The sequence below is a fragment of the Ostrinia furnacalis genome, unplaced genomic scaffold (assembly GCF_004193835.3).
Source record: "Ostrinia furnacalis isolate ACB-3 unplaced genomic scaffold, ASM419383v2 OfSCF2350, whole genome shotgun sequence".
Classification (NCBI taxonomy): domain Eukaryota; kingdom Metazoa; phylum Arthropoda; class Insecta; order Lepidoptera; family Crambidae; genus Ostrinia; species Ostrinia furnacalis.
The window spans coordinates 414169-431632 of NW_021132589.1; the positions used below are offsets into that span (position 1 = coordinate 414169).

The 17464-nt window shown below is 35.9% G+C and overlaps 1 protein-coding gene across 1 annotated transcript; it reads left to right on the plus strand.

The window, feature by feature from the left end:
- The first annotated feature begins 4988 nt into the window (after positions 1–4988).
- Positions 4989–16797, plus strand: shams (glucoside xylosyltransferase 1 shams). Its single transcript, XM_028307802.1, has 7 exons — positions 4989–5042; positions 8061–8241; positions 8321–8627; positions 8748–8940; positions 9370–9485; positions 14558–14740; positions 15699–16797. The coding sequence occupies exons 2-7, from the start codon at positions 8120–8122 to the stop codon at positions 15876–15878; spliced, it is 1101 nt and encodes a 366-aa protein (XP_028163603.1). The 5' UTR covers positions 4989–5042; positions 8061–8119; the 3' UTR covers positions 15879–16797.
- Positions 16798–17464: the final 667 nt, after the last annotated feature.

Consider the following 17464-nt stretch of genomic DNA (forward strand, 5'->3'; position numbering starts at 1 on the left):
TATAGGTCCAAAACGTTGGCTCTCAAAGAAGCTCAAAGTTGCACGGAGTGCTATAGCAAGGGTTATGTCAGTGTTTCTTTACGAGATCAAATCATAAATGAGGGAGGTCTGTAAACAAATTAAACTCGATGACATATCCCGACAGATTAGCATGCTGAGTGACAATAAGCAGGACACATAGTACGCAAAACTTACGGCCAATGGGGCACCAAGGTTCTGGAGTAGGCGGCATACCGAAAAACGAAGCGTGCGACATCCACCCACAAACTAAGGCGGAACGATGATCTCATAAATGTAGCAGGAAGGCACTGGATGCAAAAACTATTACCTATAAGATCTTGCATTTTTTGAATAATGTTGGGATCTGCTTGAAAGGGTAAAGGGGTTGAAGGTGTAAGTGCTACTTAGAAATGAATAAAATAAAGACGAAAAGCTTTCTAAGCATACCTATACTTACAGGGTGACGTGTTATAAGTGAACATCCTTGTAAGGGATAACAGGTTATTGTAACCAATTTATTTATGTAGGCATATTCCTAGGCAAAAGTCAAGCATTCCTCAGTAATAATAGGGACATCCTAACATGGTGTTCCGATAAAAATTGTAATATATGATTTATTTATAACAACATTCTTATACACATACCCACCTAAAATGTATATTCGTATTTCGTACTTCATGTTCATTAATATGAAAGTCATAAAAGTAAAAAAATAAATAGTATCAAGATCGTTTATTCCAATTTCCCCAGTATTGCTCTCAACAAAGCTTATTTTCCCTATTTGCCATGAGATTCTGGTACACCTATAATAATGGTGGACCAACTCAGTGCGACATTACTAATTTACAGCCGTTCTTTAATAGAAGGAGTGAACTGTATGGGGTAACCATTTAGTGTTCGTGAACCTACATGAGTGTGGGCAAGTGAAGCAAAACAGTGCATCTTCTGGTTCTCTCAAGTTGTCCATAAGGGGTCTCAGTAAAGCACCACAACTTTACTGAGACTCAAAGGGTGGGAAGGGGTATCATCTTTCATTATATCATTACTTGATCTCATTTTGTAACTCGTATCACATAGGTAAATACTTGAAAATGGCACAAATTAAGTCGACCTCGACGTGTATTGCCAACATCATCAAAAAAGTCTGAGATTGGGTCACACATGTGCACCCTCTCACCTTGCCAGGTTGCACATCAATAATGATGATCTGTGCGAGTGCGGTTATGATTCAGGCACCATCAATCATATTTTCTTTTCTTGTCCCAATTATGATCGATCTGATTTCATCCAAAAACTTACCTCTTTGCATATTCCCTTCCCGACTTCCATAATGTCTCTCCTGTTTCACAAAGATGTTCATGTATATAATTGTATAGCCTCTTTTATTTCTGTAAATAGTTTAAAGTTATGATGTTTATAAACTTGTCGGCGCCGGACACAGATGCTGCAAATTATTATTGATGATTAATAGTACCAATCTTAATATTATGTTATCTGTAGAAATCTGTGGAGCAGAAGGTTTGTGATTCCTAAACGTAACACCCGACTGATGCGCAGAAAAAGATAACTGTCAATGAGTTGTGTCATGTCAAGTGTGAGCTGCGAGGTTATCTTTGAGAGCGTGTTGAGTTTGGTGGAACGTTAAATTGTAGGAAAAGTGATTGTCAACCATCCAAATCCAAGATATTATCTCCTTGCCCGTTAACCCACGCCAATGGAGATTCCACCCCTAGAGTTCCTTCTGATAGAGATCCAGTGCCTTAAAACTTATAGTCTATCCAATATAGCTTGATTAGAATGACGGCTGTCAAACGAATGTGACTAGTGATGGGTATGTTTCATACGGTTCACATAGATGTATCGATAAGTTTTCGAAAAAATGATATAAAAAAATGCACCCAATTTTTCTTCATATCTTTATTAATAAAAATGACAATTATGATTTAAATTTAAAGACAGTAAAATTTAAAATTCATGTCAAGGGTGTACAACCTAAGTCGTAGTCATTATCATCAGTGTTCTTCAGTGGTTTTTTCCTCTCGCTAGAGGGCGGTGGGCATCTCTTCTAGAGCAACGGTGCTATGAATACCCAAAAAATTACCGGTGATTGATTTCCGATGTTTGATTGTTTAAGAATGAAATGTTTTTTGGTTTTTAATAGTGAACATTTAAAAAAACGTATAACTTGACTTAAATATGTTAAAAAATTAGNAGTTTCAAATATTAATTATTTATTTATTTAACTTCTTATTTGGTTAGTGAATTGGCTATTTCGAAGAATTTACAAGGAGATTTAAATAAGAAGATAGCAATACTACAGTTCACACTAAAAAGAGAGGTAGGGCCACAGAGAGCGAGATAGATATAAGTAGGTATTTGACTCAAGTTTTGTTCCCAACTTTGCCCTCCATTTTTATCTGTAGCTTCATGATCGCGATGTCGTTTTGACAGCTAATTTGACAGCGAAGCATAGACGTAAACAGAGAGCAGAAAGAAGGAAGAAACTAATTTAAAAAAAAAGCCAAAAAAAGTAAAAACAATCGCAAAGTCATAGACATTTTTTAACTTTTATTCGATTTTGAATGAACTTTTATGTCGCCGCGTCGTTGGTGGTTCAATGTGTATTTTTTTGGCTGCCATTTTCCGATCGAATCGAATTACTGGTGACGCGGCGACTGACATTAGTGAAAACTTCATATTGGTTTGCGATGGCATTTTGACTAGACCCACTGTGGTCTAGACAAAGTGCAAATTATAATCGCAAACCAGTCGATAAGTGGTCGAAAAGCCCATGAAGCTAAAGATAAAAATGGAGGCCACACTTGGAACAACAACTTGAGTCAAATACCTACTTATCTCTATCTCGCTCTCTGTGGGCCGACCTCTCTTTTCAGTGTGGACTGTAGTATTGCTATCTCCTTATTTAAATCTCCTAGTTAATTCTTCGAAATAGCCAATTCAGTAACCAAATCGGAAGTTAAACAATTAAATAATTGAACTACGATTACCTACTTAAATTAAAAATCACAAAATTGTCAGCCGTTTAGGCTTAATGTGTTGGCGAATCAGGGAATTACAATTCCAATTCCTGGGGAATCGGTACCATGTGGCAACATCGGCCCAATCCGGCCCATCATGGCGGTTGTTTACTATTTTGTTTATTATGCAGTTAATTTCGTTTGAGATTTTTTACAGGATATAATCATTGTTTTATCACAAGAAATGGTGCAAAATTTTGTAGTGCGTGGTTGCGGTAGTACGTGGTGTTCCGGTAGTGACTTAAGATTCCACCCGTAAGTGTTTATTTCGTGATTTCCGACATTGGATCATTGTAAACATTTTTCACATTTTTCACAGTAATTTCTTCCTAAAACGTTTTACCAGTATTAACACTTATCATTTAATGATGATACCTATGTCAAGAAATAAAGATTTTAAGATAAGAGTAGGCGCCCACCTTAAAGCTATAGATAAAAATGGAGGCCACACTCCGAATATCTACTTGAAGCACAACCTATGTATCACTATCTCGCTCTCTGTGGGCAGACTCTTTCTTTCTAAATAAACAAAAAATATAAATTTGCTCAAAGTCAATGAAACTCAATGTAAAATCTGGTAAAATCTTTATTTCTTGACATAGGTATCATTAAATGATAAGTGTAAATACTGATAAAACGTTTTAGGAAGAAATTACTGTGAAAAATGTATACAATGATCCAATGTCGGAAATCACGAAATAAACACTTACGCGTGGAATCTTAAGCCAGGACACCACGTACTACCGCAACTACGCCCTACAAAATTTTGCACCATTTCTTGTGATAAAACAATGATTATGTCCTGTACAAAATCTCAAACGAAATTAACTGCTTAATAAACAAAATAGTAAACAACCGCCATGATGGGCCGGATCGGGCCGATGTTGCCACACGGTACCGATTCCCCAGGAATTGGGATTTGGGATTGTAATTCCCTGATTCGCCAACACATTAATAGTCCAGTCATTACGTACATTCAAAAAAGAAAATGAATTTGCGCTTCAAATTTTTTAATGTGTTGTAGGGAATACCTAGAAAAGCTTAACTTAAGATTGTCGACCAAGCTTTCCTAGGAGCTTTCGCCGCCATGTTGAAAAAAGGGGTAAAATTTGTTTTTCGGCAATAACTCGGCTATCCGATGAGACTCGAAAATTTTTGTAGGACACTTTTTGTAGCTTTCTTTGTTCTCTACAATAACGTCCGAACCATTTTTAGCGTATCATGCATCGTTATCGAGATATCGATCGATAAAGTCAAAAATTTTGGACACAATTGTGTCCAAAATTTTTGACTTTATCGATCGATATCTCGATAACGATGCATGATACGCTAAAAATGGTTCGGGCGTTATTGTAGAGCACAAAGAAAGCTACAAAATGTGTCCTACAAAAATTTTCGAATCTCATCGGATAGCCGAGTTATTGCCGAAAAACAAATTTTAAGCGTTTTCCAAGATAGCGGCGAAAGCTCCTTAGAAAAGGAGAAAGCTTGGTCGACAAGCCTCCTGGAAAGCTTGGTCGACAATCTCAAGTTAAGCTTTTCTAGGTATCCCCTACAACATATTAAAAAATTAGAAGCGCAAATTCATTTTCTTTTATTTGCCTTTTTTTCGGACGAAATGACTGGACTATAAGCCTAAACGGCCGACAATTTTGTGATTTTTAATTTAACTAGGTAATCGTAGTTCAAATATTTAATTATTTATTTGATTAACTTCTGATTTGGTTAGTGAATTGGCTATTTCGAAGAATTTACTAGGAGATTTAAATAAGGAGATAGCAATACTACAATCCACACTAAAAAGAGAGGTCGGCCCACAGAGAGCGAGATAGAGATAAGTAGGTATTTGACTCAAGTTGTTGTTCCAAGTGTGGCCTCCATTTTCATCTTTAGCTTCATGGCTTCATACAACTTTTTTCACATGCTGCATCTATCCATATCTGTGGCTACAAGGGTCCTAAAAAAAAAATTGACATTAATGACATTTGAATGAATCTGGGGAGAATGAGAGAATCCAGGGTACGGAAACTTCCATACTACGATCAAACTTGCTTCCAAACAGCGACTTCAGTCGATAAATTCCAATACTTTTTTTTTTTTCTTTATGGCTCTCGCGGATTGCGTTTAGCCACGACAGGGTTCTTGATTTTTGCGTTCAGTTTTGCCATAAGTTTTGCGGACATTGCGTTTAGACAGGGTGGGATTGGGTTAAAGTTAAAAGGTAGGGAAACGAATCAATTACGGATGGAAACGGAACAAAGGATGGTTTTCATAGGATCAATTTAGGTGTGATATAATTACAAAATAATAAAAATAAAATAATATTTACATAAGTACAATATACATTACTATTAACAATTTTATATTATTATGGGTAATAAATTCGGCTAGGATATTATAAACATCAATGTTATTGGTATATAATAGGCAAGTGATGGATGTAGGAAAAGGAATTTTAATGGCTAAAAGAGAACTAATAAAAGAGGAACGATCATATAGGCAACAGTAAAAAAATATGTGATTTAAGTCTCCGACGCCAGAACCACAAATGCACGAATCATTATCAAGTACATGAATTTTAGCCAAGTGTGCTGGAGTGCACACGTGACCAAGTCGCATTCTAGTTAAAATGGTAGTAACTGTTTTGGAAAGATTCATTTTAACAAACCATGGTTTACAAAGGATGGATGGTTGAATGAGCTTGTAATGTTTCCCCTTAGATTGGCTAGTGAACTCCCAATTCTCATCCCAGGCAGATTTGAGATAAGCTTTGGGAAGGGCTGCCGTTAAGTCATGGCAATAATTTGTGTACGGATGTATATCTCCACACTCAACCGCTTCATTGGCCAGCTTATCAGCTTTATCATTTCCTGGAATATTGGTATGACTAGGAATCCACGCAAAATTAATTAAATGACTGTTAAGACTACATTTGTGAAGTAATTTCCTGCATTCTGTAATAATAGGATAATTAGTATTGTTCTTAAATGGAAATTTATGTAATGCCTGCAAAGCACTTTTAGAGTCACAAAATTTACAGTTTTGTTTAATTTCATAAGGAGAGCATACTCTAAAGCCTTAAACAGTCCAAAACATTCTCCTGTAAAGACTGATGATTCTGGAGGGAGTTTTATTTTCTGGACAATATGATATTGTTTATGGTATGCGCCAACGCCAACATGACCCGTTGGAGAGTGCTTAGATGCATCGCAATAGATATGATGCCAATCGCCCCAGTGTTCGTCTACGATCTGATTGAACTTAATGTTAGCATTGTAGTCATCCTTATGTATGTCTAGGTTGAAATGAATTGTCGGAGTAAGAATAAGGGATTCAACAGAAAATATCGGAAGAATCGCCGTGTGGTGACGGCAGAGTAGAATACATTTGTCACCAACCCCTACTCTTCCCGCGGGTGTCGTAAGAGGCGACTTAGGGACTACACAACAAACAGAGAATGGGCAGCAGCGCTCTCTGAAAAACATCAATCTTTTAAACTGCGATCTCCAACCCGCCTGCCAAGCGTGGAGATTATGGCAAATCCCTCCACCATAGTGGAGGAGGCTCATAGTCCAGCAGTGGACTGTAAAGGGCTGTTGATGATGATCGGAAGAAAGGAGGTTCTGTAGACTGGGGCTTGGATTGATATAAATTTACGAAAACTAATAATCACACAAGGAGGAGATTTACGTGACCAATAAGAGGAAGTATCAATTAAATCATTAAGTCTGTTGAGTTTGCTATATTTATGATGGTCAGCAAATTGAAGTACACGGAAAAGATACTTGTCACATAAATATTGGCGGCGTAATTTCACTGGGGGCTCAACACATTCAGCTTGCAAGGCATTAATTGGACTCGATTTCATAGCACCAGCTATAATCCTTAGCGCTTTAGATTGAATCGCATCCAATTTACTTAAACCAACTAAATTACAAGGCTCTAGATAGAAACTGCCATAGTCAAGTACACTTCTTATAATAGCATTGTATAAAAGTCTTAATGACGCTGGGTGAGCACCCCACCAGACTCCAGAAACACATCTTAAAATATTTAAAAGCTTTTCAGATTTTGCAGCAATGCTATAACAAACAATGAGGAAGCAATACTTTTTAACTACCCTAAAACGCATGTCGCTGCTCCTGTTTCCTTCATATTTTCATTTTTTTCTTAATTAAAATATATTTCAGAATATTGTTAATTACAATGTGAAAACTTTTTTTAAAATGAAATTAATTTGTTTTAATTTAAAACTGAACGGTGACATTTTTTGTTATAATTTACTTAATAGAGTAGTAGAAATTACTATTTAACATATGGCAACTTTGTTTTTCCTCCAAAATGGCCGGTGTTGTTTTTGTTAGGTTGAATGCATTCTTGTTTTCTTAGCCATCGTTTATGAGTTCTGTGGCCCTATTAAAGTATTGAAGAGTCGAGTCAAATTCAAGTTCATTCCTTCGTACCTGCTGCTGTTCTGGTTCATCGGAGTTTTGTTCGTTCCTTCGTGAATCGCGAAGAAACTTTCTGTTATGTTAACAAGTGATCTGAGTTTTCTCAAAGTGCAAATGCTTTTTTAGTGTTGTTGAAAACTTTGCGAAAAGACGCTTTTGGTGTATAATATTATGTGTGTTCATAAATAAAGTAAAATTATTAAATTGAAAAGTTTTTGTTTATTTGCATTTCCATGTGCAATGTAGAATTTTTCCAAATCCATTGTTTTGAAAATAATACAATACGTACACCTTAAAGATAAATACTTTCAAAATAATGGATTTGAAAAAATTCTACATTGTAGGTACATCAAAAAAACAATAATTCTTTGAAGGTTATGAGGGCCTATGTGTGCGTGAACTGTGTGTATGTATGCGTGGACTTTATGTATGTATGTGTGTGTGTACTATGTGTGTATGTGAGCGTTACGTACGTAGGTTAAGTACAGCGAATTTAACACCAGGCTGTCAATTAGTAGGCTCAAAAATTTGACAGAGTGGGTTCTCTATTTCCTATGTATTACTTTTCTCTATGAGAGAATCGGTTTATTTTGTTGTGTAGTGTTGTGGTAGTGTTATTTCGAAATTAAAATGCGAAGATTAACTTGTTCCAAATGTTTATTTATTTTATTTATTACATGTTTCGTTTTGATCTTTGTTTATTATTCAAATAATAGTAGTTCAAGTAGGAAAAGTGTTATTTTGAAGTCACAGTTAGTTTATACATTTTACTACATAAGATTAATTTGTTTTGTTGCCGTTGTTATTATTAATTCTGAATGTTTGTTTCAGAGTAAAGGAGGTCCAAAGTAATAAATTTGATAAAATTGTGATATCTATTGTTGTGTGTGACAGTAGATTTAATGAGTCATTAAATGTTATTAAATCTGCTCTGCTCTTTACAAAGACTCCACTGTACTTCGTTATATTTACTGATGATAATTTAAGACCAAAGTTTGATGAAATATTACACAAATGGAAAACACACACAAGAAACCAATTGGATTTTGAATTACAAAGAATATATTTCCCTGAAGCTCACAAAGAAGATTGGTTAAACTTGTTCAGTAAATGCGCAGCTCAACGCCTCTTTATTCCAGTGTGTATCATGTTTATGAATGTCCAGATGTGTGCCATATAGCCCCTTACAGGGATCAGTAAATGAACCAGTTGCCTGTGAAGGGGTGTTGTATCAACTAATCTTGAACTTACATTTCAGAAATTGCTTACTCACATAGATGCGATGATCTATGTAGACACAGATACACTTTTTTTGGGGCCTGCTGATGAGATCTGGCATTTCTTCTCTCAGTTCAATAGTTCACAGATATCTGCAATGACACTTGAAGATGATAATCCCAATATATCTTGGTATCCTCGTTTCGCAAAACATCCTTTTTATGGGAAATATGGTAAGAACTTGTATCACAATGAAAATATAAAAATTACTGCTTTAGTATGACGTCCGGATAATACAACATAATTTTATCGGTCTCTTGAGCATTGTTATAATCGGATTCTACTGCAAAATGTAATTTTATAAAATAAAGCTTCCTTTTGTGTTGCATACTAATAACAAGTTTACCTTAAATAAATATTAATACAGGGCAGATTATGTATCATCCTAGACTGCATCCCACTTAACATCAGGTGCAATTGTGGTCAAATATCTGCCTTGTTATGCATAAAAAAAATATATTTACACTACATTGATTCCTAGATCTGTCCTGATTTTAGAATATTTAAAAATTATATTTCACTGTGTTAAACAGTGAAACTGTGTATTACTATGAAACCTTACTATGAAATTACTGGAAAAATTACATAATATTTAATTTCAGGTCTAAATTCAGGATTAATGCTGATGAATTTGACCAGAATGAGAACTTTTGGTTGGGTGGATTATGTGACTCCAATTATGCTTAAATGGAAACTGTACATACCATGGGGAGATCAGGTAATGTTATAAGCTTAAAAATTTTCAGGACTAAATACTTTTAAGTTTAAACCAAACAGGAGAAAAGCTATATTCATTTTTAAAAGGATGATGGGCACAAATGTATGGAAAGTGGTACCCGCTCCAATAGCCATAACCAATATTTGGGCCATTCCATAAAAATCTGTATATTTTCGACGTCATTTTGTCCGTAACTTTTTTAAGATGCTTTTGAATACTTTATTAGTGTAAATTATTGTTTACTAATTAATTATGCTATGTCTAAAAGGGCCAGTCACTTTATGCTTTATTTTAGGAGAAATTATAATTTTCAATTTTTTCATACTACATTACTCCTATATGACTTCTAATAAAGTATAAAACTTTTAACCTTAACATTTATAGATAAGTTAATACACATAATGTAGTTGTTTTGTTATTATCACTATATAAAAAACATCATTCCCTAACTAGTAATTTAGTCCTAAGTGCCGTTTAAAGCTAGGGCCTGACGCTCTAGGGACTGACGATTTGGAGTAAAACTTAACACAAATGCAGATTAACTTTATATTATAAGATGCTTAATACGATGTGCCGAAAATAGCCAAAAAACCACACGTAAATACTATTAAATTATATACAATTTCCTATTATAATCAATAAAGCTACTCAGCTAGGGACTGACGAAGTGACTGGAATAACACATGTTTCGGTAACAACTGGCACGTTTGCACTAATTCAAAAAACGGCTACCGCAAGCCAGTATGGTCTGAGGATAACTTCGTATCGTACTTTAAAATCAACTAAATATCATTCACTCTAATTACATATTAAAGCGCAAAATTATAAAATCAGTGCGTGGCGAGGGAATGACGCTAAAAACTGTAGACTCTTTTTCAACTAAAGAAAATCAAATTATTGTTTATTGAAACCGCAAAATATTAATAGAATTTGGTGTAATATACATTTAAATAGATTATTCGTTAATTAAAACAAAGGATAAAGTTGATGTTTTTATAAATGTGGGTCCCAAAACACAAACTTTTGGAGTACGGACATGCCTAGGGAATGACGTTTTGGGTCATTCAAAAGGAATATACTTAGGTTACACAAAAAGTATATTTATCTTCGAACGCAACCAGATCTGAGGCTGGTGGCCATAGTAAATGTTGTTCGTCTTGGTAAGACCTTTCAAATGACACTACAAACATAACTATTGGAGCCGGGTACCATTCTGCAAAAAAGTATGTATATCTTCGTACACAACCAGATCTGAGGCTGGTGGTCATAGTAAAAGTTGTTCATCTTGGTAAGACCTTTCAAACGCTACTAGACACATATCTGTTGGAGCCGGGTACCATTTTGCCCATTGTCCTTTATGTTTTCTTTTCTTCATCTATTTACAACATATTGACAGAGTGGTACTTGTTTCATCACCTAATTAAAATTAAATAAATAACGTAATAATTTTTCTACTTTTTAGTGTACTTTATTGGAGTCAATTTAATATTTAAAGTCTGTTTTTTTTAATCTGTTTTTTTTTTAAGTAGAAGCTACACGGTGCGGTGCGGCGCCGCACCGAAAACATTTTGCCGCATCACTATAATTATGTTTCAGTCAAAACTCATAATCGGTCAAAACCACTTTTGACTGCAAACATCATGCAAAAGTGGTTGGTCAATATCACTTTTGACTGATTTTTCCAGTCAATGCAACAGAATCAATAGTTTCGTTTACGCTATTGGTTCCCTAAGTGGGGGGGCTCATGCCATCTGTGTACTTAAGTGTAAAAATCCTGCGCGGTTGAGAGAATGGAGAGGCTGCTCGATACGACCAATAAATATTCTTAACTGGAGAAGGGGGGCGCGGAATTTTTGTATGGTCTAAAGGTGGCGCGTCTCAAATAAGTTTGGGAACCAATGGTTTACGCACTTAATAAAGTCAGACAAGTTACTAATCAACAAACTGCTGTATTAATTTATCGTGCACTAGCTGTGCCCGCGACTTCGTCCGCGTGGAATAATGACTTTGGGTAGGCACTTTTAGTAATTTAGTCTAATTACCGCAGTATTTATTGGTAAACAATATTTTTTTATTTTCATACGGGTGCTAGAATCACCAAGCCTCCAGCATGCCACTGGCCGTGGGAGAAGCAGCTTTTCCTCAATACTACTCCCACTAAAGGGCCTCCGCTAAGACGCTTGCGGGGCGCCCGCGCGCGGATTGTTTCGAAAATGAGTTTAAACAGCGCGCAAATAGGTGTCCGCGGCATGACTGTCATGCATTACTTACTATGCATTATTAGGCGAGCGCACGCAGCGGGCACCCGCATGATAGTCTTTAACATGATTAATATTTTAATTTTCATACAAATCGGATTTCATAAATTTATTTTGTATGAAAATTTAAAAAATTAAAATGATGATATCTAATTTCTGACTTCACCATACCATTTATATGCCCATGTTAACATGGGCCAGTGTCGGCTCATATACCCATTTACGTAACACCCTGTATATGTACCTATAGACTATAATTTATAAAATTTCTAGTGTGCACATTATGAAATTATTATTTATAATATTTATTAACTGATTAATAGTGACATTTTTAATCTACTTCTTATTTACACATTTGTTAATTACTCATATCGTCACCGTCGTGGCAGAATTAAATAACTGACACTTTTGGCAAAAACCACTTTTTCCACTTTTTGTATAGTAGAAAGTGTTACCTATATTTTGATCTTACTCTCGTGGCAATATCTATGATATTTCCAAAGATATCTTCAGTTTAGTGAAACTATTGACCATAAATTACAACTCTGTTTGTTGTAGAATTTATGTGGCAAAACTGAATAAGTGACTTTATTTAATTCTGCCACAACTCACTGCGAACGTTGCTTCAAAATACTTGTACTAAGAATGTCAACAAGTGACTTTATTTAATTCTGCCACAACTCAATCCGAAACATTGCTTCAAAATACTCGTACAATTGTGTTTTTGATTTATGTCATTTTTGTAACATTACTTTAAATGTTACTTTTAATTTCAATGTTCATTACTCAGATGTTGAATCTGGATAGTTACCTTCATCATTATCATCATTTCAGCCATATAGGACGTCTACTGCCGAACATAGGTCTCCCCCAATGATTTTCAATATGACCGGCTGGTAGCGGTCTGCATCCAGTGCTTTCTTGCTACCTTTATGAAGTCCACGTTGTGCTTTCCGGTACGTGCCCTCCACTCCAGAACCTTGCTGCCCCATCGTCTGTCAGTTCTGCGTAATTATTTAACAATTTTACAGATTTTGACTAAAATTGCATTGACAAAACAAATAAAATAAAATGAATAAATCAACATTTAGGTCAATAAAAGTGTGGCAAAATTAAACAAGTGTACTTATTCAATGGAAATATTAGTTTTTGTAATACCTTGGTTGAGGCAAAACTAAATAAGTGACATACAAAAACTAAATAACTGCAACTTAGTTGTAAAATACGGTTGTGGCAAAACTAAATAATTACATTTTTATTTTTTTATTTAAAATAATACAAAGTAACATCATCGAATACTATTGAATTAATAAAGGTAAATTTGCTGTATAAAATATCAAAAGACCGACGATAAAATATTTTAACCCTTAAAAGTTATCGCCATTTTTAACGAAAAAAAACACAAAAACGTGAATATCTCGCAACTTTGGTTTTGTCAGTTATTTAATTCTGCCACGACGGTGACGATATACGCATTATGATCCTAAAACAATTAAATTATTGCTATAAATCTTGGCAAAATATGTGCTCACAATGCAATGTTACACCTTTATACCATGTATAAAAACTGTTATCATTATCATTTCCGAAGTTGTTGCTAGTAAAAAGAAATCGATTACGAAAAAATATCTGTTCGAAACTCATACCTACTCATAAAATAAAATCTACAAAATTAATAAATTAATTTATATGGGACCAAGAATTACTCAAATCGGACCAGAAATCTATCAGAATACCTAGACGACGTAATTGTCACGAACAAAGTGTTCACATGAACATGCTAAAAACAAAAATTCTCATAAAATAAAAACTACTTAACTTAATTAACTTAAATTTTCATGGGACAAAATGGCAACTATTCCGCAACGATCAAAAAAAGAATGACTGAAATCGGAACAGAAATCTCGGCGTAATCGGTATGGCCCAGGTGATCAAAGTGGACTCGCAACACACTCACAGAGCCGAATCTATCTCGCTTACGCGCGCTTGTCACCAATTCACGTCTCGTTCACACCTATTCATTCGTGATCGGCTGTACTAAAGTGAACTAAAAGACCGATTTGAACGACCAAAAAGGAATAGTTCTTTCTCGTTCACTTAAAGGAATTGCTTCCTATTAGTACATAGTACATGTACTACACAAGCCTACCGGGTACTGTATGAAAGTACCTACAACGATTGGACTTGTGACTATTCAGAGGAGGTGTGATTTATTTATAGGTGATCAAAGGAAACTAAAATAATAATTTACTTAGAGTCCAAAGTATACCAAATTGTCGCTCCACTTTCTCACCTGGGTGATCAAAGTGGAATAGACTAACAAATATAATGAATGGGTACGCTCAGAGGCGGGGCAAGACCTAAATTTGATGTGGGCAAGACAGATTTCGCGAGGCCTTGTTCTGTGGCGACCTGAAGACGGATTTTATGAAATAATAAAAAAAAGGGTCAAAGGTCTATACATTGACAGTTTCTGATTTCTTGATTCAGTGATTATTTTTAAAGGAATATTGCGCCAAAGAATAATGTTCGTCACTTAAAACCGTGTTGTTGCTTAATTTTGTGTCTGATTATGGCTGAATTTGTTTGGAAAAAAATTTATTTTTATTTTTAACTACATTGTTTAGCTATCAAGAATTTATATTTAATAGTCAATGTTTGCATTTATTGTCGTATTGTGATATTGTCATCTCCACCTTGTATACATTTTTTCAAAATTTTTGATGCGCGAGGCCCCTTGTACCGCGAGGCCGTAGGCGGTGGCCCACGTCGCCTACGCCTTACGCCGCCTCTGGGTACGCTTTGTTGTTCCAGGATATAATAAATATCATATTCCACTACCACGAGAGCGCGGTGCTGGTGCTGCCGTGCCGCTTCAACTACCGCGCCGACCAGTGCATGTACGGCGACGCGTGCGCCGGCGCGGCGGCGCGCGGCGTGCTGCTACTGCACGGCAGCCGCGGCGTCTTCCACAACCAGAAACAGCCCGCGTTTCAAGTTAGTCTACAGTCTAAAGCCCGGTCCGTGAGCACGTAGAATTTTGTCCAATGACCCCAACTACCCATCCTTATCGCTCGCGCCTAATTATATTGCTGTCGCGACTGTGCGACTGGCACACTATGAACCAAAAGCCCAATCTAGCTGGACAAAAAGGGTCATCGCATATCTTACATTCGTTTAGCATAAACGATAGCTTAATAACCATAGGTAACGATTCAGTCATTATTTTTAGCAACTATCCTCTGATAATTTAGTAATTTTAAGACGAACTTGAACAAGTGAGTATTTTACGATCAAATTATTCACTTTCTTGAGTTTGATATATCAGTGTCTCCTGATTAATTCTACAGCTAGATTGGCCTTTTGGTTCACAGTGTGGCACCCGCAGTGAGTGTGCGAGCGCGATAGCAACATAATTACGCGCGAGCGATAAGGATGGGTAGCTTGGGGTCATTGGACAAAATTCTACGTGCTCACAGACCAGACTTTACACTAAGGCGATTATCACACTGCACCGCTCCGCCACGGTACGCGGGACGACAGATTTAATCATTATATGCAAGTACCTCAGTTTGTATAGAAAACACGCGAGGCATAACACACTGACAACGCGTTTGCGCACGGGATTCGTAATATATGGTCGCCACGCGGACCGCGACGGAGCGCGGTGCAGTGTGGTAATCGCCTAATATTATAAAGAGAAAAGACTTGTTTCTTTGTTTTGAATAGGCTCCGGAACTATTGGACCGATTTGAAAAAATGTTTACAATCCTACATTATGTGTTTCTGATGAACATTGGCGGTATCACTGGGTCAGCTATTACTATTTTATGAGACTACTAGATCTCAATACCCAAGATAAAAGTTTGAGCTATCCTTTTGGTGTAATATAGCATTTTACTGAATATTATTTTACTACAATTTGGTGTTAATCTAAACAATGTATTTGTTACAGGCGATATACAAAGCGATAGACGAACATGAAGTTGGAACAGATCCATCGAATAGTTTGCTGAATAACATGGAAAAATACTTATCAGAAGCTTCACCTTCCAACTGTGGAAACTTGAAGGATGCTTTTCTAAGAATACCTATAAAGACAATAAGTGATTTATATGACGCCCCCGAAAGGTAGCCCCATGGGTGAAGTAGGAATTATTGAAGTTTACTTGAAAATATAATAATGTAAGTATTTTAATGTTACCAGTATACAAAACTTGAAAATATGGTGCTTCTAAGAATCTCCTTAAATAATTTTAAGCATAAGGATATTATTACTATTTACTATAATGTACATTTATATTTATAAGATTGTAGTTGCAAAAGAAGCAAATGAATGTGTGATGTGAATGCATGAGCGAATTCTTTGCTACTACGACAACTCATATTTCAGCATGATTATAGACATGACACCGTAATAGAAATATATTTAAATTCCTCTATAATGAACACAGGTATAAAGGAAGAAAGCTACTTGTGGATTAACGGTTTTTTTGATTGTCAGGGCTAATCTCCATCCGATAAGGGAGTCCCACAACCCGCCTCCTCACCTAGGGCGCAAAGTATTTTTCATAGGCAAAAAAAACTGTATTGATGTGGATATCGCCGCTGTTAAGTTTTTCGAGAAGTTAACAAGGGTTTTCTGTCAATGGTTTTTCTATTTCTTTTTATCTGTTGATTCGCTCTAATCTCTGCTTCTGCGTCGATGGTAGAGGCGGACACAGTCAGCTCACCGCAAGCGGAGTGCGGATCTCATTAGTGCGGATTTCACTCCGGTCAGTCCAGCGCTTAGGTGACCTGTAGGCCTAGTATGGGCGCCGCGAAAAGCGGTTATTACGCCATTTTATCGATTTTGCCTATACATGATGTCGATAAGTCTATATCACGGCGCGCATCCCAGCCCGACTGGTTCCTTCAACTTTTCCCTACGCAGCTGCTATAATTTGGGATCTAACTAATCAAATCTTTAGGAGAGATTTAGAAAATGAAATTGAACATAGGCGTAAATCCACAGGCTTTCTTCCCTTAGTAAACAACAGCTATGTGATTTTTGACTGACCATAATATACACACTAAATTAAAAAGAATTCGATTCTACTATTCATGTCACTACACCCTAATTTTTAGAATTATAGCCTGACCAGGAACATAAAAACCCTGGCATAGAGGCGCTTCAATTGCATTTGATAGTGCAACACTGGGTACAGTCGTACCTGTATTAAATTAATAGGCTAACTTTATGTATCAGGATTCAGGATTATAGGCTTATTTAATATTTTCAAAAATTGACAAAAACGTATTATATTATAGGTAAACTGGTTTAAATAAATTAAATGAAACCATCAATCGAGCAAGTACGATTTTATTATTATTCATCAATAATCAAATTCTGAACTTGAATATTCAACTACAATGTCTGCTCATGAACGCTTCAAGCTCGGTACTTCTTTCCCAATTCCATAAAATTCAATACTTACAAAGTGACAAAAAACTTTAAAATAGGTAGTTGAAACAAACCACAGCTAATTTTCATAGTTGACTGTACTATACGATAAACATGTCAGTCAATTTGACAACCTTTGTCGGAAACATTATTCAATGAAAATATGGTCCGAACCCTTAGTATTTCTCTTCGACAAATACTTTAACACATTGTGAACCACTTTTCTTTCACGACTATATAAAGATTTTAGCAATTTAATTCACAAAATCAATTGCGCG

Excerpts from the sequence above, each read along its gene's own strand:
- shams (XM_028307802.1), top strand. The coding sequence starts at position 8,120 with ATGCGAAGATTAACTTGTTCCAAATGTTTATTTATTTTATTTATTACA. Across the intron at positions 8,242-8,320 it reads AGTGTTATTTTGAAGTCACA|AGTAAAGGAGGTCCAAAGTA; the intron begins GTTAGTTTATAC and ends TGTTTGTTTCAG. Across the intron at positions 8,628-8,747 it reads CTCAACGCCTCTTTATTCCA|AAATTGCTTACTCACATAGA; the intron begins GTGTGTATCATG and ends CTTACATTTCAG.